At 52.7% G+C, this 14,582-nt stretch overlaps 6 protein-coding genes across 6 annotated transcripts; 4 read left to right on the top strand and 2 right to left on the bottom strand.

Moving 5' to 3' along the window:
- The first annotated feature begins 159 nt into the window (after positions 1-159).
- Positions 160-2,541, top strand: GGS25DRAFT_484479 (uncharacterized protein). The gene is made up of 4 exons (XM_049260465.1): positions 160-308; positions 790-835; positions 903-2,031; positions 2,088-2,541. The coding sequence occupies exons 1-4, from the start codon at positions 245-247 to the stop codon at positions 2,277-2,279; spliced, it is 1,431 nt and encodes a 476-aa protein (XP_049117366.1). The 5' UTR covers positions 160-244; the 3' UTR covers positions 2,280-2,541.
- A 308-nt stretch (positions 2,542-2,849) lies between these two features.
- Positions 2,850-3,875, bottom strand: GGS25DRAFT_520180 (protein indc11; the record flags this gene model as incomplete). The annotated part of the gene is made up of 1 exon (XM_049263852.1): positions 2,850-3,875. One exon carries the CDS (start codon positions 3,873-3,875, stop codon positions 2,850-2,852), a length of 1,026 nt encoding a protein of 341 aa, XP_049117365.1.
- A 2,168-nt stretch (positions 3,876-6,043) lies between these two features.
- On the top strand, positions 6,044-7,649 carry GGS25DRAFT_213235 (major facilitator superfamily domain-containing protein). Its single transcript, XM_049256896.1, has 2 exons — positions 6,044-6,853; positions 6,977-7,649. Exons 1-2 carry the CDS (start codon positions 6,232-6,234, stop codon positions 7,471-7,473), a joined length of 1,119 nt encoding a protein of 372 aa, XP_049117364.1. The 5' UTR covers positions 6,044-6,231; the 3' UTR covers positions 7,474-7,649.
- A 151-nt stretch (positions 7,650-7,800) lies between these two features.
- Positions 7,801-10,374, top strand: GGS25DRAFT_484471 (uncharacterized protein). The gene is made up of 2 exons (XM_049260464.1): positions 7,801-8,358; positions 8,411-10,374. Exons 1-2 carry the CDS (start codon positions 8,305-8,307, stop codon positions 9,791-9,793), a joined length of 1,437 nt encoding a protein of 478 aa, XP_049117363.1. The 5' UTR covers positions 7,801-8,304; the 3' UTR covers positions 9,794-10,374.
- Positions 10,375-10,427: 53 nt separating this feature from the next.
- GGS25DRAFT_213143 (uncharacterized protein) lies at positions 10,428-10,836 on the top strand. Its single transcript, XM_049256895.1, has one exon. It carries the CDS (start codon positions 10,495-10,497, stop codon positions 10,711-10,713), a length of 219 nt encoding a protein of 72 aa, XP_049117362.1. The 5' UTR covers positions 10,428-10,494; the 3' UTR covers positions 10,714-10,836.
- Positions 10,837-10,934: 98 nt separating this feature from the next.
- On the bottom strand, positions 10,935-13,175 carry GGS25DRAFT_520177 (uncharacterized protein; the record flags this gene model as incomplete). Its single annotated transcript, XM_049263851.1, has 2 exons — positions 10,935-11,425; positions 11,543-13,175. 2 exons carry the CDS (start codon positions 13,173-13,175, stop codon positions 10,935-10,937), a joined length of 2,124 nt encoding a protein of 707 aa, XP_049117361.1.
- Between the last annotated feature and the right edge of the window lie 1,407 nt (positions 13,176-14,582).

The following is a 14,582-nucleotide window of genomic DNA, read 5'->3' as shown; positions in this document are numbered from 1 at the left end:
CTAGTACAATCAATGAGAATAGTACCTAAATTTAGCCTCACAAGTATAGCTTCAATGTTCATAGTTATGTGCGACTAGTCTTATGAGCTAAGAAGGTGTTATGCAGCAAGCAAGGTTTAGTTAGATGAATGATATCTCCGAAGTCTACCCGATCCAGCAATCGAACGTCGTTTCATTGCGCCTTCCCCAACACTACCTCACCTGTTCGTTTACTTAGGTACTTACTTAGGTACAGATTTAAACGATGGATCAGTCAATACAGAGAACCTCTTCGCAAGGACATGCGAGAACCAGATCAGGGGCCAGACGTGAGTTCTTTTATTCTCTATTCTTATTATTGTTATTATTCTTATAAATGGAATAAAATGGAATATAAATGGATTAAGAGATATTGAGATCCCGTGCGTTATGCGTCATGCAATAGGAAGGAACGATGGGCTAAACTGGCAGCTTCGGTTTGCAATCCAATGGACAGCTGCTACCGCTGCAACGACTGCAACATAAATGGCATCAGCGACATTTAAACGCAGTTGCCCTTTCCTTTGGCCTATTGGATTGGAGATGCCTGCCTACTATATTCAACCCCCACCTCCTGTCGATCCTCCCCTTTTTGCCTTCTATCTTCTACCATCTCCTTTACCATTTACATACTATGTACTTTGTCTACCATGTCCTTGCATTGTCCCCTCACTCGTCTCTTCAATGACATCGCAGAGGAAATAATTTAAGCACAATTATTCTATTCCACCTTCCGAAAAATGTCCTTTACTGATGTCTTTCGAAATATAGCTTCTCGCCCCAGGACCTCAACTAAAGGACCACTAGATGTAGATGAGTAAGCTTCATGTGACTTCCAACAAGTCATGACTAGTATAACAATAATGGCTCACGTGCCATCACAGCGCTCCTCGTGTAGCATCTCCGGTGCTATCACAAGCCAACCGATTTAGTACCGGCCAGTTCAGTACCAGTCAGCAGGCCAGTTCGCGGACAAGCTCGCCTCGGATTGGTTCACCCCGGATTGGCACGCCCCGGATGGGTACACCCCTGGCACGATCTCCCGCGCCTAGGTCTCCCGCTCCGTTTGCGGGGCCGTTGGCATCCAGGGACTTCTCCTTTCTCTTGAGGCCCGAGATCTTTCACCAGCTCTCTCCCCTCTCAGTACCGGCCCCCTTTCGCAACCCATCTAAGCAGCCCGCCCAAGAAACCCCCATATCAGAACTCTTGAACAAAGGCCACTTTCGCGCCGCCGCCATCGCTGCTGTGCAGGCCCTAACTAGTAGCCCGGTTTCTGCCACTGCTGCTGCTGCACATCCGCCCGTGGACCCCAATGACCATGCGCGTATCTTCGAATTACTGTACGTGCGACTCGCATGCCTATGTCTTATTGATGCCACCCCACTCGCTGCGCAGGAGGTCAAGGCTCTGGAGGACCTTAACTCGAACTTCTACCTAGACCCTGTTACCGGCGCGCATCTGGTACCCTGGGAGCTGCGCGTCCTTGGCGTCCGACTCCAGGCGATTGGTTTCGGCGATCCGCGTCGCGCCGTCATGAGCTATTATGAGCTAGCACGGGAGGCTCGCGCGCATATCACGAAGGCTACAGCGGCGCATGATCACTCTGCCGCCGAGAGTTGGAAGCGAAGGTTAGCGGAGATGGGTGTCAAGGTGGCCGGCGTGCTTATTGAAATGGATGATTTGGCTGGCGCTGCTGAGCACCTGGCTACGTTAGAGGATGGAGATCAGCCATATCAAATCGGCGGTGATTGGACGCTACCGATGAGTCGCGCTTTGCTATGGTTGCATCTAGGCGACGTCGAGGCAGCTCGACGGTCTGTGAGAGACGGAAAGGGCGGGGAAACAGGCGAGCAGATTGTTGATGCATTAGCGGATATGGCCGATGGTGAGTATGGATCTGCGCTGGAGAAGTGGAAGGCATTGAAAGCCGGTATGGACGAGAAAGGCGTACATGACGAGATGGTGGGGGTAAACTTGGCCGTGTGCCTCCTATACACGGGGAATATGACTGAGGTGAGTACATGCATCCTAAGCCTTCTATATCCCACACTAATCATAATGGCTATTAGGCGAGGGAATCGCTGGAAGGTCTTGTCGATGCTGGTCAATCGTCACATACGCTTCTATTCAACCTCACAACTATGTACGAGCTTTGCACCGACAGACACAAGAATCTCAAGGCTCAACTGGCGGAGCGGGTTTCTTCCAAGCCGCCAACGGCGCAGGGGTGGGAGAAGACGAATGCGGATTTTAAGTTGTAACAGTAACAATGCATGGCGCATTTTGTGTGATGCTGACAGGTTTTGGTTTGGTGCAACTCGTTGCGTGAATCGGGATTGGTTTTATTTTTAGAACCGCCTACTACATAGGTAGGTCCCTACCTGGGTATGTAGGCATGTTTACATCTTTCGGGCTGGTTATATTACTAGCGGTTCCTTCTTTTATCCTTCTGATATCATGTACTTCTATTATCGCTAGGTTAGAATGCTGCGTGCCTTGAATATTTAGATATCGATTCCCCTAGGTTAGGTATTGTCAAGTCGGCCTTGATGAAACTTGCATGATAGAACTTTTGATTTGAGAGAAAAATGCTACGGTAGGTATCAGGTAATTACAAATAGGAAATTCGTGATGTGGTATTTTCGCATGAAACAATAAAAAGCAAGATGATATACCTATACAGTCTGTGTGTCCGTTCCTCGCATGATATGTCAATATCCCTACGTGTGATGGCTCCCATCCAAACAAGATACCCATTCATAACAGCCTTGGAACTAACCAAAACGCCTACAGAAAACCCGCCGTAAAACCCACGATGATTATACACCCAGTTAGTCCCTAGCGACCTTCAACAACACCGACCCAATCCCATTCCCCGTCGCCCAGCCGCGATGCGCCTCCTGAACCTCCTCCATGTCCCAGACCTTCTTAATCGGCACCCTGATCGTGCCGCTCCGCAGCAAATCCAGCAGCTCCCGCGCGTTCGGCAGGTAACTTCCCGAGTCGCGCGTGATGCCGTAGAACGTGGTGCGCTTCGCGCAGAACACGTTGAGGTTGTGCGCCAGCAGCTTGGCCATCGCGGGCGCGGGCCTGCGCTCGGCCTCGCCGCCCCCGGCCCCGCTCGCCGCCAGGCTGCCCTTGTTGTTGCCGTACCCGACCAGGAACCCTCTGGGGGACAGGATGGCGAAGCTCTCGTCGAAGCTCTCGTACCCGAGCGGGTCGAAGACGACGTCCGCGCCGCCCAGGGCCCGCATCTCGGACTGCCACGCCTTGTCGCTGTACGCGAACGGGGTGCCGCCGCGCTCCCGCACCGCGGCGTGGTTGCGCGGGCTCGCGGTCCCGTAGACGGCCGCGCCCCGCAGCAGGCTGAGCGCCACGAGCCCGGCGCCCACGCCGCCGCTCATCCCGTGCACGAACACCTTCTGCCCCTTGCTGACCTGCGCCGTGTCCTTCACCATCCCGTACGCGGTGTTCCAGTCCAGGATCAGCGCCGTCGCCTGCGCGACGTCGACGCCGGCGGGAACCTTGACGCAGTACTTCTCCGGCTGGTTGACGACGGTCGCTTCGCTGTCGTACTTCGTCATCACGGCGACGGTGTCGCCCGCTTGGAAGCCCTGCGCGCACCCCTCGCCGACGGCGCGGACGGTCCCCGTCAGGCAGTAGCCGGGCGTCAGGGGCGCTTTGCGCTGGAAGGGGTAGGTGCCCTTGCGCATGCTGATGTCGGCGCCGCTGAAGCCGGAGTAGAGAGTGGTTATCTGGAGGTGCCCCTTTGGAGGAGGAGGGCAGACGTCGTCGACGACGCGGAGGACGGAGACGTCGCCGAAGGTGGGGATGAGGACTTTGCGGATGGCTGTCATGATGGCGGTTTTGGTGGGTTGGGCTGGGAGAATAGGTGGGAGATTAGGTGATGTGATGGTAGGGGTATGAAGATAGAAGGGAGATATCAGATTCAGAGAACCGAGTTGTGTAGTAGTATAATTATATAATAAGATAGAAGTAAATTGGGTTGGCCTTTTAGGCAGCAGGATAAGAAGCAGTAAGTATAAGTCGTAGTAGTATAGGCAGTAGGATTTGTACTTTGCTGTAAGCTTGCTTTTTCTTTCGTGTTTTTTTTTTGATACGAGGTAGTCCTGATGTTTTAAATAAAGTGATGCCGGGTACATTTCAAAAGCTTCACGATATGACCCTCCTTACGATGTGCAGCCGGCGCAATGGGAGGCGTAATCGCATGAGTTACAGCCATGATACTACCACCAACACGGCCTTGCACGGTTGGATTATGGCCCCGCCCCCATACTTTCTATCCAGTAGGCTCGGGGATGCCTAGGCGGCCGGATATAGACCAGGGGGGGGCTGATTCGGGGGAGTATTCGGGGCTGGGGGGTTTAGCAGAGAATGATAAGATGTCTATTATTTGGTTGTCCATCGTTGATAGGCACATAGGTACCAGGCCGACGGTGCAAAGTCAGCCCGTCTGTAACGTAATATGTAGGAGTGAAGCTGAACTAGCAGGAGGTATTTATCTTTAGACACCTACATGACCTAGTGTCAGCCCTAATATCGCTTCCGTCCTGGATATATGTACCTAACAGTTAACCTATGTAGCAGCTAACATTGAAGCCTTGAACATTAGCCAATACCAATTCTTAGATCCATGTATGTCAGCGTAACTGTCAACTCAAAACTGTAATTGTTGCATGGCTCCTGCATATGATCTTGGGGGCTGAGGGCATCCTGCATTCGGGATATTTCAGTTAGGGGAGGTGGGGCCAAACGGGCTACCGGTACCCAAGCTCCATTCATTGCCATCGGGACGGGGTCGACTATCTTTCTTTCCCTCCCTTGCTTCTACCGGGACCCTCTAAAGCCCGGCGCAATTCTGTCATCTCGGTCCACAGAAGAAAAACATCACTCATTCCGGATACTTGCCTAACCTAAGTACTTAGGTCTTTGATGTTGAATTGACAGCTCATATACAATGGAGCTTCACAGGGAAATGAAAAGGCGGCCACGTGTCTTGCCTTACATATTTCGTATTGTCTCAGATCAAACGGGGCAACCCGCTATACATCTACGGCAACACAACCCCGCGCGAATCTACATATCCGGTCTCGTTCATGTGATAGGCAGCGCCGCACATGCGACGACGCCCCGACACAATTCCGGCGGTGCGATGTCCGACGAGACTTAGGAAGAATTTCTTGACAAGGTGAGAATTTCCTGTATATTGAATTTTAACAGTATGGCGCATCGCGATGAGGTGGTGTAGTTGATGGATAGGAAGTTGAAGGAGTCAGATGCTATTTGCTACATGATCTCGACGCCTCTTCAATCGCGGCTCGTCTGTCTTGTAAACGATAGCTACCTCGCCTATCTACGATCCTTGCTCGACAACTGCAGGTTCAGCTCGGAGCTTGCTGGATTGATTGGCTTTACTTGATTGTGACTCTGAGATGTAGGTGCAGTATCAATACCTATATATCCCCAGAAGCCCTCCAGATTGCAAGTAGCCTACTAGAACTACCTACCGGTAGCGGTCTGTTCGCATTAGCGCTGCTACTCCACTATTCGCCATTGGCCGCGTCCGATGTCGTCAACCCAAAGGGCGTGTGGGAACATCTTAGCAATGCATTTTGATTGGACCCTCCCCTTGCTTTCCCTGCAGCGGTATCTACTATTTAGATGCTGGTTTTTTCGTATCTCTTCTCTTCTCGACTCGAAAACCGCTGGGTTTTCGTCTATAGTCCATTATTGTCAAAAAGAAGTAGAAAAAGTAATATGGACGAGACGCAGCCCCTTCTGCAAGACGCCCATCTGGTGTATACCGACGAAATACAGGATGACGGCTTGAATAAGGATATCGTGGATTTCAATCCTGATGGCGACGCGGAAAACCCCATGGAGTGGCCGTCCGCTTACAAATGGGGAATCGTGTCACTCCTCGCCTTCATGTCCTTCACTGTGTAGGTTAATTAATTGATTGCACTTCCTAACACATTCAACTCGAACGGACTAAATCTTACTTACTTTCGCCGTAGAACCTTCACCTGCATATCCGTCGTTCCCATCGCCTCCCGCATCGTGTCGGACCTGGACCACGGGCGCTCGAGCAAGTCCGCCAGCGTGCTCCTCGTGACCATCTGGGAGCTCGGCGAGGCCGCCGGTCCACTACTAATCGCCCCCTTATCCGAGGTGTTCGGGCGGTACCCCGTGATGAACGTAGCCAACGGCCTCTTCATCGCCGCGACCGTGCTCGCCGCGCTGTCACAGAGCACGACGCTTTTTATTGTGGCGCGCACGCTCACCGGCCTCGCCGTCGCGGGCAACGTCCTCAACCCCGCCATCGTCGGCGACATGTTCGTCTCCGAGCAGCGCGGCTCCGCCATGAGCCTCATCCAGCTCGCCCCCTTGATCGGCGGCGCCATTGGTCCCGCCATTGCCGGTGCGGTCGCCGAGACGATGGGCTGGCGCCAGGCGATGTGGATGAGCGTTATCCTGGCCACGGCGTGCGAGCTCGTGTTTTTGACGCTGTTCAGGGAGACGTACAAGGTTGCGGTTCTGCGGCGCAGGGCTGCGAGGTTGAGGCGCGAGACGGGGAACACGGCGTTGAGGACGGTGTTTGATATGGACGATACGTCGAAGAAGAGGAAGGTGTGGGAGGCGATGGTGAGGCCGTTCACGGTGCTGGCGGGGTCCGGCGTCCTGCAGTTATTGTCGGTGTTTGGATCGGTGCTGTTCACGTATTACTATATCATGGCGACGACGCTCCCGGATATCCTGCAGTCCCAGTACGGGCTTTCGGCGGCGGCGTCGGGGTCGACGCTTATTTTCTTTAGTAAGCCCCTCCCCCCTCCCCCCCTTTCCTTTTCTTTCTTTCTTCTGATAGATGCGCCACTATGTTGAGATACATACTTCTACATTTATTTAATATTGATTTGATATGCTAATATTCTCACAGGCATCGGCTCAACTGTGAGCGTCATGATCTGCAACTCCACGCTCGACCGGATCTACATCAAGCTCCGCGACGCCAACAAAGGGAACGGCCAGCCGGAGTACCGGCTCCCCCTCGTCATCATCGGCGGTTTCACGCTGCCCCTCGTCGTGGCCTGGTACGGGTGGGCGGCGCAGTGCCACGCGTCGATCGCGTGGCTGCTCCTCTCCGTCTCCGTCATCGGATTCTGCCTCATGCTCGGGTTCCTGCCGCTGTACGCCTACGTCGTGGATGCGTTTGGATTGTATGCCGCGTCGGCCATGACGGCGGTGATTGTCATGAGGTGTCTGGCGGGCACGTTCCTCCCGCTGGCTACGGGGTTGCTCGTTGATAGGTTTGGTCATGGCATAGGGCTGTCTGCGATAGGAGTTGCGAGTCTACTGCTTGCTCCGATCCCGGTGTTGGTGCTGAGGTATGGAGCGAAGTGGCGCCAGGGGTCGAAGTATACGAGGGATGAATAGATTAGAAGTATAATCGGTTAAGGCAATTTACCCAGATCTATCATCAACACTCATCAACACTCATATAACCAACCTGCTCTTACCTACCAAGTACCTAGGTAGGTTAGATGCCTGGGTAGGTACAAAAATAGATGCCATGTGCAAACATTGGATGGAGGAAGGAGGTAACTAAGTGTTAACTAACCCCTGAGGTTTGGTCTGGACACACCCCTTTTGGCTCTTGCCAAGACTAAAAAAGGTGAACATGGTCCGTGCGTATTAGACCGGCCTACTCACATCGGCGCCGCTTCACTTTTTATCACAATCATTAGTATCGAGGCAGGTACGACTATGCAGTCAGCCTTAGTAAAAAATGACGATGTTTCCACCTAAGTTGCCTCTACCGTACCTGCCAACTCTCTGTCAGTCCCTTAGTTCCTTCCGTACTGTTGTCAGCGCTCCGTGCCCCGTGATGCCGCTGCCCTCCCGCGGGTTGAGATTTACTAGCCTAAGGTTAGGTATATATGTACATCCCTCTTCTTACAATACCTAGTATTGTGCAGTGCTATAAGTACAATACCATACGTGCCTGAGGCATCTGGGCGGTTTTTCTTGAATGCTTAATACCTATTACTTAACGTTCACGCTCTTTCACTTATTCCATTTCATTTTATCGCATTCATCTCCTTAGCTGCGATTTTTCTTTTTTCTCTCTTTTCAAATAAATCATTAACATTAATTCATTTTCACGACGCCACCACCACTCATTCTCTAGATACCTACCTAGATACCCAAGAGATAATTCATCAAACACTTACAACTTATCCTCCACCGAAGCCCATCACCTTCACCATGGGCGGCCAGGCTTTTGCATCGGCACTCTATACACCACGAATGCCTCCTGCGGTATGTACTTCATTCCCCATCAACTAAACTTCACTAACATGTTTAATACAAGGTTTATGAGCATGTGATTAAGTATTGTCATGCCAAGCTCAGGGAGATATACGTTGTGGTTGCCTCTCCTATTCCTGTGCCCGCCAAAAAAGACTATGGCGACATTGATGTCTTTGTCGCATGGGAGAAAAATAGTACATTTCCCACTCCGCGCCGACCTAATGGCTACCCACGTCGACTGTCTATGCCAGTTGAAAATTCACTTGATGTTGCTGCCCGTCTTCTCAAGTCTGAGAAAACGATTAAACAGCTGAACACGAATGCCATGTTGGCTATCCCATGGCCAAAAGACGTACCGGGCCAGACGCCAACACATGAAGCCCCAGATAATCAAACTCCAAAGCATATCCAGGTTGACCTTCACTTATGCGAGTCCCTAGAGAAGGTTCACTGGATGCTGTTCAAGCAATGCCATGGAGACATCTGGAATATTCTCGGAAGTGTAATCCGCCCATTCGGCCTCACCATGGATGAAGTTGGCCTACATATACGCATTCCCGAAATAGAACACCTCGACCGCAAGAAAGCCAAGATCTTGCTCACCTCGGACGCTTCCGAGATCCTGAACTTTCTGGGCCTAGAGTACACCACAGGTTCATGGGAAAAGCCATTTGCTTCGGTCGCAGAACTATACGAGTATATAGCCACTTGCCGACTCTTCTGGGTGCACCCTCCCAAGGATGCTAGTGACGATTTCGAAACCGTCCCTATGAACGAGAACGGCGACGTTGACACTAGTAAGATGAAGTCCAAGGAGCGCCAGCGGATGAACTCACGACCGCTTGTCCGCAACTTTTTCACAGAGTTCATCCCAGCATGCCGGGCGACAGGCCGATTCTTGATACCGAAGACGACTAGGGACTCAGTGCGCGAGGAGGCATTCCAGACATTCATCGGCGTGCAAGTTGCTTACGAGAAGCGCATCATTGAATTTCGCAAGGAGTGCCAACAAAAGGACTTCAATCGCCTCGTTATCAAGACCACCATCCCCGAAGGATGGGGCGACGAGAAGAAAAAAGGAGCGCGATCCGTTGCCGCAACTGCGTTCAAGAAAATCATCATGTCGAATGACTACAGCTTGGGTGTCCGGCCATCTGTCCCCCTGCGCGATCGCCATGGTATCATTGACGAGGACCGAGCCAAGCAATTCATCCTGGACACTTATGAAGAGGTTGCCGACAAGGCTATGCGTGCGAGCCAGAAGGCCTACAATGAGCATGTGGCGAAGAAGCGAGCTGAAAAGCTGCTAGCTGAGCAGAAACTTGTAGCTGAGCAGAAGGAGGCGGTTGATGACGAAGCAGAAAAGGATTCAGTTAATACTCCTACCCAGAAGAATGCAGCTACCCAGACGGAAGCGACTGATACTCCTGCCCAGGAGAACTAGGATACTATTCCAAAAGAACTATAGTTCTCTACTTCGCGCCCGACTACCTAGGGATTCAAACATCTGTCTCCCTGCACTACAGTTGCCTCGGATAAAATCGACTCTTTAAGAAAGAACATCGTTGACTGAACAACGTTAATGAGAACGAAGATACTTCTATATATAGAAGGTTGGGGTATATCCTCATAAACGATGAAGAGGAATACATCCGCTGGAAGCTCAGGTTATATAGGCGTGAGGGATAAGGATATCGGATTGGGCTGGCGTACTTATACGTATAAAGGTTCTTGCGGATGGGTGGTTTCCCGCTACGGTAGGCATATAGTACCTACCTACCTACTATATAGTAGGTGCGTTTCTAATGTTGAAACGGAGAGTGGTCCTTGCCATAAAGGCAGGGCTCTTAGGTTAAGGAGTCGGTGGGCTAAAATATGGCCCGTGAAGGAAGGATGAACTTCCGAATGATACCCTCTACGAAAATACTAGGAAATAGTCGGTTAGAATATGATCGACGAAGGAGATACAAACTCCTGATGGATACCCTCTAAGGAAAGACTTAGGTTAATACAAGGCATAAGATGCCGTGTTTTCACTTATCGGTGTGCATGTCGTTTGTGTGCTGGTGCTTCTAGACTGCGTATGATGCGTTGAAGGTGAACCTATCATGTTGACATCTAATACTAGGCGTAAATGATGTGGAAATGATGCATTTTCATTGCCTTGCCGCTTTTTCGACAGCTCACTTCAGATTGCTCTTGTTAGCACTTAAGAGAATAAATATGAGAGCAAAGTGGTACGATTCAAAGTATACCGTCTCTATCTGCCTTGCCAACGAAATCCTGTATGATGAGATAAAACCAAACCAAACAACCTTTTCAGTACCGACAAACATAGGACTGTGGCCGTTGTACATACTGTAACTCTGCAAACGACAAACTCCCAGATCAAACCATCTGTGATGAGGTAATCACCCGCCTTGCCGTAGGAAAAGAAAATAAATAAGGACCCCTGGTGTTCGCCTAACTCCTCAGATAGCATCCTACACATTCGCCTCTCTTATATAATACGTGTACAAGTGCCTCCCTAATCTATCGTATCTCGTCTCCCCCGTCCCCCCCTTCCTCCACTACCCTCTCCACTCCTATCCATCTCTCTCGGCACGGTGCATCAAGTGGCCCATATTAAAAAGCATCGCCTCCTCAAAGAAATCCGGATCCAAATCCAAGTCGATCTCCCGCTCCCTCTCCCTCGCCAAATGAACGCGGACATTGGGGTCAAACGGGTTGCGGTGCATATTCCTTCTCTGCAGAAACCGCTGGAACAGCGCGGCGCCGTCGCCGCCTTCGACAGGGCCGGGGGCTGCGGGTCGGTTATTATTGTCGGCGCCGGCTGCCGCTCTTTCTCGCGGCCGGAAGGGGAATACGATGTTGCCATTACCACCACCACCGCCGTTGTTGTTATTGTTGTTGCCGCCGCCGATGTTTAGAAAGGGCATAAATGCCCGCCCGCCCTCGTAGTTGGGCGGGTTGTCGTGGTAGCGGCATTCGAGTGTGTGGTGGCACTGCAGGAAGTCTTGCTGGTCGCGGTAGTAGTCGCCGAAGCAGAGCCAGCACCATTCGTGGCCGCAGATGCCTAGAGTTTAGTAGGTTTCGTTAGTAACCCGCAAGGCAAATAACCCATATAGGTTGTGGGTTAGGGGGGAAGACCAAGCAAAAGGGAAAAAGAAGAGGAAGAGAGGACAAAACTTACATGTGACGTGGTCGCATCCGACATATTTATTGATATTCCTATTGCACCCCGGACACGGCTTCGTGATCTCCTTAACATGCTTCTCACTCGCCTGATCATTCCTCCGCTGCCTCCTCGTCCTGCGATCATACTCCTCGCACGTCTCGCCACTGTGCCAGGGTACTTTATGCCGAACACACAGATAATGCTTACAAGCACTACACTTCGCCCTCGCACACCCCGGCGGGTATATCTGTCCCGACTCGCACGCCGGATTAAGACACCACGCAAAGTCCTCCATGCCCCCGAGCACCGCCTTGACAGCCAGCGCATCGTACCGGTCGAAGACATCCCGCGGCGCGAACGCCCGCACGTGCTCGTAGGACAGCAGCTGCGGGCACTCGGGACACCGCAGCCGGTCCCAGGTGGCCGTGTCGAGGCTGGCGCGGATCCACTGCCCGACGCACTCGCGGCACATGCCGGAGTCGTGCTCGCAAGCCGCCGTGACGCGCCGCCGCGCCGGCATCTCCGACACGCGCTTGTCGTCGCCGCACGCGACGCACGTCTCGCTCAGCGGCAGCAGCCACGCCTCCGCGCGCACAAAGCCGTCCTCCACCGCGCGCGGGACCTCGAAGTCGAGCGTCTCGCCGGGGCGGACGTGGCTGTGCTTCCGCACCGTCTTCCCGCGGCACGACAGGCGGATGTCATCGGCGTCGATGCCGCGGCGGCGGATCCCCCGCGCGTGCACCTGCGCCAGCACCTCGTTCTTCAGCCACTGCCTCAGCATCGGCACGTCCACGTACCCGCGCGGGTTGCGGTAGGGCCGGTGCCAGACGTACTCCTCGTTGACGCCGCGGAGCACGACGAAGTCCCCGACGGGCCGGAGGTCCAGCGTCAGGTGCCGGCACAGCCAGGTGCGCACCTTGCGCGCCTCCCACGCGTTCCCCTGCAGCGCGCCCGGGCGCAGCCCCCCCGCCGCCTCGACGACGACCTGCTGCGCGCTCTGCACGAGGTCCGCCTTCCCCGGGTTCGCGGCGCGTAGGAGCGCGGCGGCGCTCTCCCGCAGGCTGCCGATCGACGTCCCCGCGGCGCCGGCCTCGCGCGCCAGCGTCTCGAGCTGCGTGCGCCGGAGCTTGAGGGTGGGGCACCGCCAGGTGATGCGCAGGGCGCTGGCGTCGTCGCCGGCGGGGAGCACGCGGTAGAAGAGCGAGGAGGTGCGTCTGGGGATCTCGTCGGAGCAGGTCAGCAGGCGGTCCACCTGGTACAGCTCCACGGTGGCGTCTTCGGGGATCCGGTGGCTTTTGCTGTGGTGGTGGTGGTGGTGGTGGTGGCTTGTGGTGGCTTTGCCGTCGGTTGAGTATTTCTTCTTGAGGCCGTCGGTCACGTGGCTCAGGGGGGAGTTCTCTTTGATGCTGATTTTGACGTTGTGCCGGCCGGTGATGGGGAAGTCGAGGTCGATGAGCTCGATCTTTCTACGTTCTTCGGTTACTGCTGCGGATGCTGATGAAGAGGAAGGGTGGTTGTGGTGGTGCTTGGGGCGGTGAGCAGAGCGCCCGCCGCCGTCCTTGGACGGGTTGTTGTTTGAGGAGGATAACGCCGCCGGCGGAGGGCGGGTTTTGGAAGAAAGCGACCATCGCCGCTGTACCGGCCACATTGTTTCATTCAAGGTTGTAGATTGGTAATTATTATGTAGCCGGATTACGATGGCTGGGTCTATAAGATACATATAGATGCAGGGGTGGTGTGCGTTTGTGTCTATGCGTGTGGTTGATGTGGTTGATATGTGGCGGAACGAGAGTGGTTAGAAGGCGGCGGGAAGAAAAGAACAAATAATATTAATACCAGGTAAGTAGGTAGGTAAGGAGATGGAACCGCACGATCGTTTAATTCATTTTTCAGGGCAATTTCTTAGTGTGGATTTCGCTTCTCCAGAATCGTTGCAAATGCAAATAGTGAGGCTCTGAATGCACAGGTTAGCTGGAGAGCAGATCAGAATTACCTATCGCCGACTTCTTCTCTCGGGCACCTGTGGGGCTGTCTAGGACGGGGAGACCTATTGGTGTGAGTGAGGATGGAAATTCCCAGGTCTGTCTTAGTGCGTGCATTATATTTCTGCAAAGGTATTATCATTTTTGCTTCCTTCCTAATTTCCCCTTCATTTGTGACCAACGGTTGCCCTCTTGGTACCTAATTGGGTGGCAACCTACCACATCTCTTCGCCCGCCTATATGTGCATGCGTAAGTAGCGAAGTGCGGTGGCACCAAACAGTGTTGGAAGCCACGTGAGACAATGCAACACAGACTCGAAGCGCTGCAGCTAATAGGATGTCGTGCGAACCATCCGGACCAAATCTTATTCGAGGGACCAGATATTTATGATAAAAGGTCCTAAAAAAGTAAAGGCAGAAGAAGAAAATGGTCAAAAGGTACAGCTGTCTGTGACGGCATGACATACCCTAGGTAGCATCGGTACCGATTTCTCGAATATCGATCGTTCCTAGGTTATGTATCTTACCTGCCTGACAGCCTTTCGGTACTACCTAGAATGGTACCTAGAATGGTACCTAGAATGGTAGACAGGTAGGTGGGTGGGTGTCGTGTTCATCCTTCATCAGCAGTGGGATGGATGACTCAGGTGATGATGCACATGCATTTTCCTTTCTTGTCGGAAGGTGTTCTATAGGTGGCCGATATCTCCGGGTTAGGAAGCTTTATGTGGTTTGTACAATACAAACTACTAGGTACTGTGTGTGTCATCCAAACGGAGTCGATACTCGCGATACACAAGTATGTCGGTAACGTAAGTACTTTATCTAGGGCGTGCATTGCACATACAATGCACACCTACAAGGGTAGCTAGCATTCAAGAGGGATTCGTGATATAGCGGTGTATTGTAGAAGTACTACTAGTATTGTACAATACAATACATACATTCATTGGATAACTGCACGGTAGCGCTGTTCGAATGCTCAGGGAGTCAGGGACACGCCATAGTGCAGAATGTCCGTGCTGATCAGATCAGGGGCTTTCAACCCTGGTTCAAATCACAATAGAATTGGT

This window comes from Hypoxylon fragiforme, assembly GCF_022984875.1.
Source record: "Hypoxylon fragiforme strain CBS 206.31 chromosome Unknown GGS25scaffold_4, whole genome shotgun sequence".
Taxonomy (NCBI): Eukaryota; Fungi; Ascomycota; class Sordariomycetes; order Xylariales; family Hypoxylaceae; genus Hypoxylon; species Hypoxylon fragiforme.
The sequence above is the reverse complement of the archived record's forward strand: the minus strand, read 5'-3'. Positions and strand labels throughout refer to the sequence as shown.